General features: G+C 46.1%; 2 protein-coding genes across 5 annotated transcripts; one reads left to right on the top strand and one right to left on the bottom strand.

Moving 5' to 3' along the window:
- Nucleotides 1–636: 636 nt before the first annotated feature.
- Nucleotides 637–3,602, bottom strand: LOC129811055 (uncharacterized). Its single transcript, XM_055862172.1, has 5 exons — nt 2,458–3,602; nt 2,100–2,157; nt 1,545–1,915; nt 1,106–1,297; nt 637–754 (listed from the first exon to the last, which is right to left on the bottom strand). Exons 1-5 carry the CDS (start codon nt 2,988–2,990, stop codon nt 676–678), a joined length of 1,233 nt encoding a protein of 410 aa, XP_055718147.1. The 5' UTR covers nt 2,991–3,602; the 3' UTR covers nt 637–675.
- A 137-nt stretch (nt 3,603–3,739) lies between these two features.
- On the top strand, nt 3,740–13,963 carry tab3 (TGF-beta activated kinase 1 (MAP3K7) binding protein 3). 4 transcript variants are annotated; one of them, XM_055862167.1, is made up of 7 exons: nt 3,744–3,949; nt 5,217–5,391; nt 6,991–8,308; nt 8,479–8,639; nt 9,016–9,109; nt 9,210–9,293; nt 13,078–13,963. In XM_055862167.1, the coding sequence occupies exons 2-7, from the start codon at nt 5,290–5,292 to the stop codon at nt 13,224–13,226; spliced, it is 1,908 nt and encodes a 635-aa protein (XP_055718142.1). In that variant the 5' UTR covers nt 3,744–3,949; nt 5,217–5,289; the 3' UTR covers nt 13,227–13,963. The 4 variants fall into 4 exon arrangements, with proteins under 4 accessions (XP_055718141.1, XP_055718139.1, XP_055718142.1 ...); XM_055862164.1 differs by having other exon boundaries at nt 3,741–3,949; nt 9,210–13,167; XM_055862165.1 differs by lacking the exon at nt 3,744–3,949 and adding an exon at nt 4,913–5,010 and having other exon boundaries at nt 9,210–13,167.
- The last annotated feature ends 5 nt before the right edge of the window (nt 13,964–13,968 follow it).

The raw sequence follows: 13,968 nt of genomic DNA on the forward strand, positions 1-13,968 counted from the left end.
ATTGTTATGTTTTCACACCATTCTCCTGTTTAAATATATGCAAATCTTCTGTTCCATAATTGATCCATTCTCCTGTTTAAATATATGCAAATCTTCTGTTCCATAATTGATCCATTCTCTTTGGAAATATACATATCAAAACAAATGTTGAGTTACTAATCTTCATATGTACCCCTAATTTTTTTCGATTTCAGGGAAACAAGTGGATGTTCTTATTACCGACTGTAATAAATCACGATCCAAAGCTTTAGTAACAGTCACTGCTGCCCTCTAGTGGTGATGGATAAAGTTGGCAGTGCACCTGTTATTTGTAAAGGGAATGAATTACACAGTACATAGAAGGTAACACATTTATAACTTTTCCTATGTATTAGTTTTAGGACAAGGAGCAAAGAGTCTGTATGATACGAATTAGTGTAACCGATGTGCAATGGCTAGCTAGTTAGCAGGGTGCGCGCTAATAGCGCTTCAATCAGTGACGTCACTCGCTCTGAGACCTTGACGTAGTTGTTCCCCTTGCTCTGCAAGGGCCGTGGCTTTTGTGGAGCGATGGGTACCGATACTTTGTTGGAGGCAGTTGTTGATGTGTGCAGAGGGTCCCTGGTTCGAGCCCAGGTAGGGGTGAGGAGAGGGACGGAAGCTTCTGTTACATTAGCATAGAAAATGTAACTGCATTTAATGTAATACCATTATCCTCTGTTTCAACAAAATCTCTGCAAAGCCAACCCTCTCACCATCTTGGAGAGGGCACCATCTGTGGAGAGAATGACATTCAGGTTAATACAATACAACATACAGTCATCCACAATGTCAATGCAATCTATAATCTATAATGCTCACAAATGGCTGTTATTTAGTCACAATCATTATGAGAGGATAATAAGATATCATAAGGGGGTCATACATACTCGTGACAAGTTACAATGCATAATAACCAGATCATAAGGTCTTATACCTGCATGCTTGAAGTAAGGTGTTCCTGAATTAAATCTCAATTTGGGATTTTCTGAATCAACATGAGTCAACATGATAGAAATAGCCTTGATCCTCAAACCCTGGTTATCAGGTCATAGTCTGGCTGTTACTTTGCATTGACATGACTGACCTCTTTTTCCTCTGCTGGACCACCAGGGGCTTAGTGGGTGCCAACTCTGGAGGGGTCAGGTAGCATGTAGAGCTGGACTTCCAGGGGTGCGATGGAGGTAGGGGGGTGGTGGAGGAGAGCTGGTTGCCTGGGGTGATGGATCTTCCCCTGGGAGGAGATGACTCGGGAAAGGAGCGGCCAAGCCTGGTCCCACTGCAACGTACCATACAGACAGACATATTCATCCTGCACATCACTTTTGTTCTCATAAAACTGAAGATCTAGGTTCCCCCACATAAACCACATCATAGACAAATCAATCACAGTCAATCAATCAATCAATCACATCATTATCCCAGTTGGGAAAACTGTTTTAAAAAAATCAACTGATGTGCTTTAAGGAACAGTTTAGAGCTTGACTCTAAGAGCTCAACTCTGGCGTTGTCCTTGCAGGACTTACTTCTGACTTGGAAGGGGCCTTCTCGACCCTTTGACCCTAAATGGATTAGCCCTATTGTTTCCTTTCTTGGATGAAGAACTGGGAACATCAGGGAGAGCGGCGGTCTGCATGGAAGAGGCCTCTCGATAGCCGTTACACCACACCACGTTGTTTTTGAATGTTGACAGGGAGATGCCCCCTAAGGTGGCACTCTTATTGGCTCGTGGGTGCCTCCTGGTGACAGCGCTGCTCCTGAGTCGCTGGTTCCTCCGCAAGGCGTCCAACGAGGTGTGTGTTTGTTGCACTGTCAGCAGCTTAATGCCCATGTTGTTGATAGGTGAGTAGACTGTGCCAATTGGCTCATAGTAGGACAGCTCCTTGTCTCCACAATTCTGAGATGAATGGAAAAAGAGATAAAGTATAAGTATAGGAATAGGACACCATTTGGGACGTAACCAAGGTCTCCAGATTCAATCTCGTGGTTCTACAGAGCATTCAAAGTGTTGTTAAGCAATATGAATCATTCTAGTGTGGAAGTAAACTGGGAAGGTAAAACTTAGATGTAGGTTAACTCACTTGAAATGACCTTAGCATAGCGTGGCAGGTAAAACAGAGCATTTCATCATCTTGAACACTGTTGGGAAATCAGAGTTTTTCCTGAACTCAGTAACAGTGTCATGTCTTTTAGTAATAAAACCTTACATAAGATTTCGCATGGACAGACTTTCGCTGGCTCTAATCTGTATCAACCAAAACTAGACATAATAGAATAGAAGAGAATGATATCAATGTTGGTGTGAAATTTACATCTGTCTTTTGCCTATGATATGTATTCCAGGGTTTCTAGAATAAAGTGTAGCCTATTGGAAATATCATTTTTGAGCACACTTCTAAAAGTTCACATCATCAGACTGATAGTAGCCTTTTTGCTTACCATGCAGAAGATAACTTTTTACATTCATCCGTCTGTTTGTGTTTGGATAACGTGTCTCTTTTTTCAGATATAAGTGCATATTGTTGCTCCAAGTAGTCTCCAGTAGCGCTGTTGTTTTTACCACTGATTTGTGGCATGGTAAAATCGAGGGGCTCTTCCTCGCAGCTTTTCAGCACCACCCATGTCCCCAGATGTGTAGGGATATGTGTGTGACAGGTGAAACGGCGCAATCTGTCACTTTTGTATTGTTCAATGAACCGCTCACGGTCGTTGTAATGGTGAGATTGCGATATGACATCACATTTATTCTCTGCACACTCTCTTCTCTGATACGAAATTATTTTTCTGGACAGTTTGCCCTTGGTGCAAATATCAATCCTGTAACTACATGCATCTTGCGACCAGGCACCGACTCCGTCATTGCTCTCTGTTTGATCATAGTAATCAACACAGTCATCACCGACCTCCAATAAATTTGCAGTTGAAAGTTGATCCTGTTCTTCTTTCGCACAACATTTAATATGTCGTTTCATGACACTTTGCTTTTATCATAGCCTATAACTTCATTAATTGTAGCGTGGGATTTTGTATGCCCATGTTCATGACATTGGTCCACATTGTTGCGTAAAAGACTCCAGTCCGGTTACATGGTAACCACCGCATCAGCCAACATGACGCCGTACAACTGTGGACTTTTTAACTATAGTACCATTTTTTATTAGCTCGTTTTTAAAATTATTCATTCAACTTTTAAGCTATTTGATAACTGTCAATAAATGTGTCTTCAGGGCAGGCTATCAATTAGGCAATATTGCCTTAAAAAGAGGAGTGTCTTGCATAATTTGTTGCATTGAATTGTTATTGCATATTTGTAACACATAGACGGAACAACCTTTCCAATATGCAATCAATAGGCCTAAGAAATATAATGACCCAGGGCCTATATGCTATAGCCTACAATACTTGGGCAAGCTTGGCCTACACTGGCTGGACTGTGTCCGATAATAACCTAACTCGTCATGACGCCCTTCCCTTGTCAAATCAAATTGTATTAGTCACATACACATATTTAACAGATGTTATTGCGTGTGTAACGAAATGCGTGTGTACCTTGTAAGAGGAAATATCAAATGACACACAATAGGATTCGCCTCACATACAGTTATTACAATTACTGTACTTAAACCACATCTACATATGTATTAAGGAAAGAAGGGAGGCTCTTTTGGACCGGGCGCAAAAGACAAGCATGCGCAGTAGCAACAACTTAGATTTAGACCACTTCCTGCTCCGAAAAGTTGACATTTATCGCGATAGATCCAATTTCGTACGTTGTGTAGACGACGGCCTTGTCTTGGAATGAAACATAAATCGCTTTATCTATCAAGAGTTAAATACATATTCGTCTGCCACTTTCGGAAAATATCAGATCAATGGGCTTTCTCTGAAACTGTAGCTATAATGGTCCATGACAAGAGTGAGTAAGCTCATGGTAAGTCGAAGTAACGCTAGCTAGCTAGCTAGCTAAATCTTGGTTTCGATACAATGTGAGCTAGCTAACTAGCAAATTAGTGGAAGTCGGCTCACTAGCTAGCTAACATCTGTAGATTCGCTGGCTAGATACGTTAACGTTATTAGCTTCTCTATGTCCGATTACTTGTTGGTGTGTGCCTTTCTGGTCAACGGCGCTTTAGTAAGAAGTTGTCCGCTAACGTTATCACTAGCTAATCTCTAACTCGATACTAAAGATTTGTTTTGTGTCGACACTTGATGGTTGCTAGTTAGCTAACGTTATCAATCAACATACGCATCCTATTTGTCTAGTAAACGCGCTTATCCAAAAACGACAATAGTAGGTAGCCAACTAGTTTAGTTAGCCAGCTAGCTGGTCACTCTGGTTACTTAGCTAAGTTAGTATGTGGACGGCGCGCTATTTTGTTTAGGTTGTAAGCCATTTAACATTCGTTTTTCCCCCCCGTGTAAGTAACGCTAGCTAGTTAACGTGCTAAGACCAATAAGAACAACTAACGTAACGTTTGTCAGTTGACGTTATAGCATGAGTGACCAGAATTTGAGTCAGATCACTATTATCAACTGCAGCGGGATAACGTTAGGTAACTTAGATGGCTAAAATGCCACAGATGCTGATGCGAACGCTTTGTTCTTTTAGTTAGCTTGCAAACACGTTAGTGATCGGTATGAAATAGTTGGCTGACGTAGGTAACACTTGTCAATGTGACGTGCATGTCGTGTTATCTAGCTAGGTAGCAAGCTGTCTTGGATTTTAGGTCGTTGCTTGGTGCAGTGAGATGACTAAACTAACACACGAGACAGATGCCATGTCTGTCTGTTGCAGCCAACCCCGTCTGTTGTGTGAATTGTCGGATGGGGTTATTGACCAGTTTTAGCCGGCTAACCTCTCCTTGCTGCTTTATCGGCCTGTCTGTCTGGTCATTAGGGCCCATAAACTTTCCGTAACATATGTTTAGCCTAATTACATTGTTTCTGCAGAGGAACCGCTGACCAAAGCTGCCAAAAATCCTTCTTCCGTTTGTAAGCACATCTTCTAACCCTTGTTGCTATTTAAAGCACTGATCTGGCGACAGAGGCGCAGACTTTTAATGTTGTCTGGTGTGTGGCTGGGCTGATGTGATGCAATGACGACTGAAGATTGTTTCGAACTTTTCATGATAGTGTGTGTGTGTGTGTGTGTGTGTGTGTGTGTGTGTGTGTGTGTGTGTGTGTGTGTGTGTGTGTAGGGGATGAGAAGAGCACAGGTGCAGCAGCAGCGTTCAGGGCTGTGAGCTCAGTGACTCTCTCTGTGGGCTCAGGATGGCGCAGGGAGGCCCTCAGTTAGACTATCACATCCTGCAGGACCTCAAGCAGCGCTTCCCCGAGATCCCAGAGGGAGTAGTGTCCCAGTGCCTTCTGCAGGTATGCTACCGTAGCCAGACAGCTATGAGCACACACATTATAGTGTGTCCCCCAAATGACACCTTATTCCCTATAGTGTATCACTTGACCCTGGTCAAAAGTAACATTTCAGCCCTGTTGCCACTGGCTCTTAAAATTAGGGCCAAATTCGAGCTGGGTCTAAGGAAATCCGAGTCAGCAAAGCCCAGTTTCACAACTGACTGGTGCCAGCTCGATTAGAATTCGGGTTGGTGATGCTGTTACTATGCAACCACCAAGCTGATCACTGCTGGATGCGGACAAAAATAGCTAGCTCTTCTGGGCACATGGACAAGCAGTACTGCAGTAGTTAGACATGAAGCAAATTACCACCATAGCTGGATCCTTGATTCGTTTTTTTCACTAAACAATAACCTTTATGAGAACAGAGCCCTCAATGCTAGCTAGCTACCTAACATTAGCTAGCAAATCAGTCTAAACAAGCTAACAGGTATTTTAGCTGGCCAGGTTGTATCGAAAGCTAGCTAGCTGTCATCTGGTTTGCTTGGATATCTAGCTAGCTAATAGACCATGGCATGTGAGGTAGGAATTAAGCTAGCTAGCCTTTTATGCTAACGACAACGCTAATGTCAGCTAGCTAAATACATGTCTCTGAGTCTGGCTGGCACTGGCAAGAGTATGGGGTATTGTTAGTTACAACATGGTGAGGGTGAATTTCATTCTTCAACATCTCGCTAGCTAGATGCCAGCTGCAGTCACATATTGGCTGCCTAGCAACATTTATATAGTTTCTGGAGGCAGTGGAAATGCTTTGAAGTCAACCTAGGTTGGGCCCATTAAGGCCAGTGGAAAGGGGCTTTAGTGTACTGCATAGGGAATTAGGGTGCCATTTGGGGCTCACACAGGCTACAAACATGCACTGATTCTCTCATTGAAATGCCTGTATGCTGCTTCACTGATCTAGGCTTACACATATATGCCTATATATGAAGTTGAACATCGCCTCCTGAGTGGCACACTGCATCGCAGTTCTACCTGTGCCACTAGAGATCCTGGTTCGAGTCCAGGCTCTGTCGCAGTCGGCCGCGACCGGGAGACCCATGGGGTGGTGCACAATTGGCCCAGCGTCGTCCGGGTTAGGGGAGGGTTTGGCCGGCAGGGATGTTCTTGTCCCATCGCGCACTAGCGGCTCCTGTAGTGGGCTGGGTGCAGTGCACGCTGACACGGTCGCCAGGTGTACGGCGTTTCCTCCGACACATTTGTACGGTTGGCTTCCGGGTTAAGCGAGGCATTGTGTCAAGAAGCGGTGCGGCTTGGCTGGGTTGTGTTTCGGAGGGCACACGGCTCCAGACCTTCGCCTCTCCCGAGTCCATACGGGAGTTGCAGCGATGGGACAAGACTGTAACTACCAATTTGGATACCATGAAATTGGGGAGAATAAAGAGTTCAACTTCTTATTTTTTTACATTGACAGTTGTTTGTGTGGTCTAGTTGATCTGTTATGACCCCAGGAAGTTAGTATGCCTCTGTAAATCCACAGAGCAGTGACCCCTATAGGGCTACAGCATCAGTCTGGGCCCCATCACTGAACCTTTTATGCTGTCTCCTGTCCTCCTCCAGAACAACAATAACCTGGATATATGCTGCCACCTGCTAGCTCAGGAGAGTAACAGATACCTCTATGGGGAGTACCAAAGTCCGGATGAGGTCCGTCTGAGCCGGAACCACATGCTGCACATCCAGCTAGGGGGCTACCCCCCCTCGGAGGCGGGCAAGGCCAACGGAGGCGGGCGCTCCCTGGTGCACAGCTCCAGTGACGGTCACATCGAGCCCCAGCGCGTCGGCTTCACGGAGCCCCTCTCGGCCCCTGCCACCATAGCCCCCTCGCTGGGGTACAACCCCTTCTTCATGAATGACCACGGGGGACGCACGGCCAGCACCCCCACTCCGCCTCCCGTGCAGGGTATGTCCCCTACCTACTCGCCCGTTCCTCGCTACACCATGAACCCTATCACTGTCACTCTGTCACAGAACCTGCCCAACGCCCCCCAGGCCCTGCAGATCCCCGCCGGTCACTATGGCAACAGTGGTGGTAATGCCCTCTACATCCGGCCCTCCCCCTCCCAGAGCCCCCAGCCCTCCCCCTGGCCCTCGTCCGGGCAGCCTGTGTATCAGCCCTCGCCCTACACCACTCCCACCTACCAGTCCCCCTATAGCTCGCCCCAGCACCAACAGCAGGTGCAGCCCCAACAGCAGGTGCAGCCCCAACAGCAGGTGCAGCCCCAACAGCAGGTGCAGCCCCAACAGCAGGTGCAGCCCCAACAGCAACCCCAGCACCAGCAGACTCATGTCTTCCTGCCCATCAGTCCTCCCACCCTGGCCAGCATGCCCTACCACCACCACCAGCATCAACAGCAGCAGCAGCCCATCTACCGGCCGTACCTGCCCAAGAGCTCCCTGAAGAACCAGATTGAGATCACCCTGGAGGGCCCGCGGACCCGCAGCAACTCCCCCGTGCACTGCCCCCCGGGACAGACTCTCTACATGGCTACCAGCCCCTCGCCCAGCTCACCCCAGCGGGGCCTCAGCCTGAGCGGGGGGAGCTCTGCCGCCTTCCACCCCGGGGTCTACCTGCACCCGTGCCCCGCGCGGCCCCGGCCCACCTCCTCACCCCAGCCAGGCAGCCAGGCGGGCTACACCTTTAAGATCAAAGTGTCCCCAGGCCAGGCCCAGCAGCAGAGGCCCCTCTCAGGGTCCCCTCCAGTGGCCTCCCCTCCTGAATCTCTGCTCAACATGGTGGACCAGGGGGAGCATCACGCGCTGGCACCGGCACCCATCCTGCCCATCTCAGCCCTGCCCGGTAACATCGTCAGCCACATCGCCAATCGCATGCCGCGCCGCTCCAGCTCGGGCTCCGACGACTACGCTTACACCCAGGGTAAGCACGGCTTATGAACGGATACGCTTGTGTGTGTGTGTGTGTGTGTGCCTGCGCTCACAGAACCACAGATGTATTCATTCTTGCACATCCGCCCGCCGTTTCCGGCCCACCTCCCGACCCGTCCCACCTGTTTGAAGCCCTGTTCTTCCCACCACTGTGTCCCCCAGCTCTCCTGCTGCACCAGAGGGCCCGGATGGAGCGTCTGCTGAAGGAGCTGCTGATGGAGAGGCAGAAGCTGGAGCAGCTGAAGGCAGACGTCAACGACATGGAGTACGACGCCCTCCAGAGACGCTTCAGGCGAGTCAACAGCAGCAGCCTCATCCCCCGGGTAAGAGGGGGGGACACGCGCACACGGGGGGGGGGGGGGGGGGAGCAACACGCAGATGTGATTGCATAGGCACATAAACACATCAGTGAAGTTTAAATGCATGATCACGTGCACACATATACACACTCCTTTTGAAGGCATTGTACGTAACATGTTTATTTTTTTTGCACATACACACACACATTTTAATGCATAGACACACAAACACGTTTGAAGGCACACATACAAACACACGCACATTAACTACATACATGTATATAAAAATAAAAAAAAGAAGAAAAATTTGTATACAAACAGTAAATCAATGCAGGATATAGAGTTGTCTACATTTTGTTGTCGTCTCATCCAACCCACCGGTGTTTTACGGCTGTTCCAGCCTGAAGAAATGACCCGATTGCGCAGTCTGAACAGACAGCTTCAGATTGATGTCGACTGCACCCTGAAGGAGACGGATCTGCTGCAGTCTATAGGTACACACACACAAACGGGCTTTTGAAGATGCAATGTACAAGAGCACACATTCAGGTGTCAATCAACAGGTGCTGTATGAGTTGTGTCATTTTTCACCAGGGAAGTTCGATCCACAAGCCGAGAACAACTTTTATAAGAACATTCAGACCGGTCCGGTGGTACCGCCCAAGCCAGGAAGAAAAGGTGAGAAACGTAATATCGTCTGTTTTACCACTGTAAACATTGGTAGGACTTTCTTGTGGTTGGTACATCAGTTTTTGGACTTAAATGAATTATATATACCATGTTTCTTGAATAATATAAATTATAAATGCTTCATGATCTTTGTTAAACTGTCGTACCCCATCCAGAAGCCAAAATATAAGCTTGTTTTTCTTGTAAACCACGTAATTGTAAACCAACACTGTACAGCAGGGCTGCCCAACCCTCTTCCCGGGGGTCTACTGTCCTGTAGGTTTTCAGTCCAACCCTAATTTAGCAGTTTTGATTCAGCTAGTTAAGGTCTTGTTGAGCAGCTAATTAGTAGAATCGGGTTTGTTAAATTAGGGTTGGACTGAGAACCCACAGGACGGTAGATCTCCAGGAAAAGGGTTGGGCAGCCCTGCTGTAAGGCCTCAAAACATGGTTAAAACTATAATTTTGGTTTCATGGATGGTCAGTCCTTGCATCTATATCTCTTGAGTTTGAGAGTGGTTCCATTTCTCCAGCCCCGTACCTCAGCTGATTACCAAAACAGTGGTGGGGTGTCTGCTTTGTTATTGTTTGAACTGCAGATTTCCCCTGTGCGGTATAGCCTAGCGCTTTATAACTTGTTTTATGCACGTATGAGCCTTTTATAATGCCTTGTATTACATTTTACAGAATATTGCTTGTTTTAGTTTTTTCCTCAAATTTTCTCTGATCACTCCCCTTCAGCAGACCAAATGTGGTGAATGATCGCGTGACCATGGCTTTTGTTGATTTACTTTTGTGTTGCAGAGACTCCCTGTGTGGACATTCTCCAAATGTTTTTGAAAGCATTTCCTTCTCAGAAAGGTCTTTAAAATGGTGCTGTGTATTTGTATGATTGGTGTGTGTGTGGTGTAATGACCTTAATTTAATTTTGTGCTTGATATTGTAATTTTGGGTTAACTTGCCTTATTCACCACAAAATAGTCTCACCCTCATTGGTGATATACGACAGCCATTTTGCACCAGAAGGGTCACCACCACACACCAGCTATAGCAGTGGAAAGGGTGTGGCAATTTGATCCTGTATGTGACAGTAGTAGGATAAAGGAGCAGGTTATGAATTTAGCCATGACACCAGTGTGGACAGCACCCCTGCGCTTGCCATGAATGCCTATGGGATCTTTGCTGAACACAGTTAGGCCCTCTGTTAACATCCCATTGGAAGGACTTTTTCCCCCTGTTATGTTTGGTAGTGTGTTGATGAACCGGACACGCCAGTTTTGCAGAGGGCGAGACCCGCCCATTCATTTGGATGAAACCAGTGGGTAAGCAGCGCGGTTTCGTGCGAGGCTTGCGCTGCTCAGAGTAAAATTGCACTGGTTCAATTTCATTGCGCGGCTCATGTGGCTTGCTGTCTACTCCTGCCGGCAAAAAGCGGTGTAGCGGCTAAAAAACCTACTGTTTTCCCGACGCCCAATGTTTAGCTTGTAGTATCTGCTGTGTTTGTTAGTGCGATACTAAGTAGAGCTGAGAATTGCCAAGGACCTCACAAGACAATATTATCACCATACTTAGGCGCCGATACGATATGCATTACGATTGTCACGATTCTATATGTATTGTGATTTTTATATTGCAATTTGATGTTCTAAACATATTGCTGAGAGAACAAGTTTTGGTCAGTTAGGGAAATAAATGTGCTGAAAACATGTTGCCTCACGATTGAGAACAAGCTATAGGATGAAAAATCCAGGAGTTTTGGCGCAGGAACAGCTGATTAGCGCTAGTTATATATATTTTTAAAAAATATATATATATATACTTGGAGTCGAATATCTAAATATTATCGTCCCAAAATAATATTGCGGTATGTACAGTGAAAAAATGTTTACCGCAACGTGTAAAGTGTTGGTCCCATGTTTCACGTGAAATAAAATATCTGCCATTTTCCATATGCTGGAAAAGTGTATTTCTCTCAAATGTTTTTACTTCCCTGTTAGGGAGCATTTCCACTTCGCCAAGATAATCCATCAACCTGATTGGTGTGGCATATCAAGAAGCATGATCATTACAGTAGTGCACCTTGTTCAGGGGACAATAAAAGGCCACTCTAAAATGTGCACTTTTGTCACACAACACAATGCCACAGATGTCTCAAGTTTTGAGGGAGTGTGCAATTGGCATGCTGACTGCAGGAATGTCCACCAGAGCTGTTGCTAGAGAATTCAATGTTAATTTCTCTACCATAAGCCGCCTCTAATGTCGTTTTAGAGAATTTGGCTGTATGTCCAACCCGCAAACCATGTGTATGGTGTCGTGTGGGAGAGTGGTTTGCTGATGAACCGAGTGCCCCATGGTGGCGGTGGGGTTATGGTATGGGCAGGCATAAGCTACGAACAACGAACACCAATTGCATTTTATCGATGGCAATTTGAATGCACAGAAATACCATGATGAAATCCTGAGGTCCGTTGTGAGGCCCATTTCTTTTAAGGTATCTGTAACCAAAAGATTCATATCCGTATTCCCAGTCATGTGAAATCATAGATTAGGGCCTAATGAATTTATTTAAATTGACTGATTTATGAACTGTAACTCAGTAAAATCTTTGAAATTGTTGCATATTTATGTTTTTGTTTGGTATAACTATCGATCATTTTATCCCCCCCACCCATTACTAATGCTAAGACTGTATGCAGTGCATTCGGAAATTATTCAGACCACTTGATTTTTTCCACATTTTGTTACGATACAGCCTTATTCTAAAATGGATTAAATAAAACATTTTCCTCATCAATCTAAACACAATACCCCATAATGACAAAGCAAAAATAGGTTTTTAGAAATGTCTGCAAATTTATTAAAAGTAAAAAAGAGAACCGAGAAACTTCCAGAAGGACAACCATCTCTGCAGTACTCCACCAATCAGGCCTTAATGGTGGTGGCCAGACGGAAGCCATTTCTCAGTAAAAGGCACACGACAGCCGCTTGGAGTTTGCCAAAAGGCACCTATAGACCTCAGATCATGAGAAACAAGATTCTCTGGTCTGATGGAACTCTTTGGCCTGAATGCCAAGTGTCACGTCTGTAGGAAACCTGGCACCATCCCTACGGTGAAGCATGGTGGTGGCAGCATCATGATGTGGGGATGTTTTTAAGTGGCAGGCATTGGGAGACTAGTCAGGATCAAGGTAAAGATGAACGGTGCAAAGTACAGCGAGATCCTTGATGAAAACCTGCTCAGGACCTCAGACTGAGGTGAAGGTTCACCTTCCAACAAGACAATGACCCTAAGCACACAGCCAAGACAATGCAGGAGTGGCTTCGAGACAAGTCTCAATGTCTTTGAGTGAACCCGATCGAACATCTCTAGAGACCTGAAAATAGTTGTGCAGCGACGCTCCCCGTCCAAGCTGACGGTGCTTGAGAGGATCTGCAGATTAGAATGGGAGAAGCTTCTCAAATACAGGTGTGCCAAGCTTGTAGCGTCATGCCCAAGAAGACTCGAGGCTGTATTCGCTGTGAAAGGTGCTTCAACAACGTACTGATTAATGAGTCTGAATACTTATGTAAATGTGATGTTTAAAAAAAAAATGTTTTGTACACACATTTCTACGCCTGTTTTTGCTTTGTCATTATGGGGTATTGTGTGTAGATTAAGGGGAAAAAATATGATTTAATCCATTTTAGAACAAGGCTGTAAAGTAACAAAATGTGGGAAAAGCCAAATGCTGTGCGAATGCACTGCATGTTCTTTGTTAATGACGCTAAGCCTGTATGTGTGCCCCTCTCCCAGAGGGGGAGCGGAAACCCAAGCCTGCTGTCGCGGGGCCCCAGAGGGACGAGGACTTTGAGGGAGCCCAGTGGAGCTGTGAAGAATGCACCTTCCTCAACCACCCTGCACTCAACCGCTGTGAACAGTGTGAGATGCCGCGCTACACCTGAACCTTGCCCAGCCCACACCAACACTGTCCCGGACAGTAGTCCCCCCCCCCCCCCCCTTACTTCCATTTCCTGTAAACTCCCTTGCCCATGTTCCCTGTCAATCTATATATAAGCCCCTCCCACCTGTTGAGGAAGAGCCACTCCCTCATCCCCCCCCCCCACTCCTTTTTGTCTCATTAGAGGAACTCACCCATGCACTTTGACCCTTGTTTCCATTGGTGGGAAATATTTTCCCAGGATGAGGACAGCAGGAGACTATTTCCATGGCAACCCAAAATGGAGGGACTAGCTGTGTGGACAGTGGCTGTGGCTACAGAACAGCCAATGGCGCGTTGTTTTTAGAATACGGAGGCGGCGTGGTTTATCCAGTGAACATTCCGTTGCAGAATGAATGAGATTGTCCTGTTTACACGACTGAGCCCATTCCCAATCCCCACCGACGGGCGGACGTTCTTTCCCTTCCAAATTAGCAGGGCTGCACTCTCTGACAGTGGGACAATGCAATGTCAAAAAGAAAGGGTCTGATGAACTAACCCTGATGTAGATTATACACTGTATCAGCTCTGTACCAAGAGCTCCTTCTTTCATCGAATGAAGAACACTAAAGAGGCTTGCATACAAATATATTCCTGGTACTTTTATGCATATTATGCCCACACTGTATTCCATGTTAAAAAGATTTCCCCATGCAAATGCCTCAAGTTGCTGTACTTAATAAAGGAGCTGATTCTATGTGACGGAT

This window comes from Salvelinus fontinalis, chromosome 14 (assembly GCF_029448725.1).
Source record: "Salvelinus fontinalis isolate EN_2023a chromosome 14, ASM2944872v1, whole genome shotgun sequence".
NCBI classification, from domain to species: domain Eukaryota; kingdom Metazoa; phylum Chordata; class Actinopteri; order Salmoniformes; family Salmonidae; genus Salvelinus; species Salvelinus fontinalis.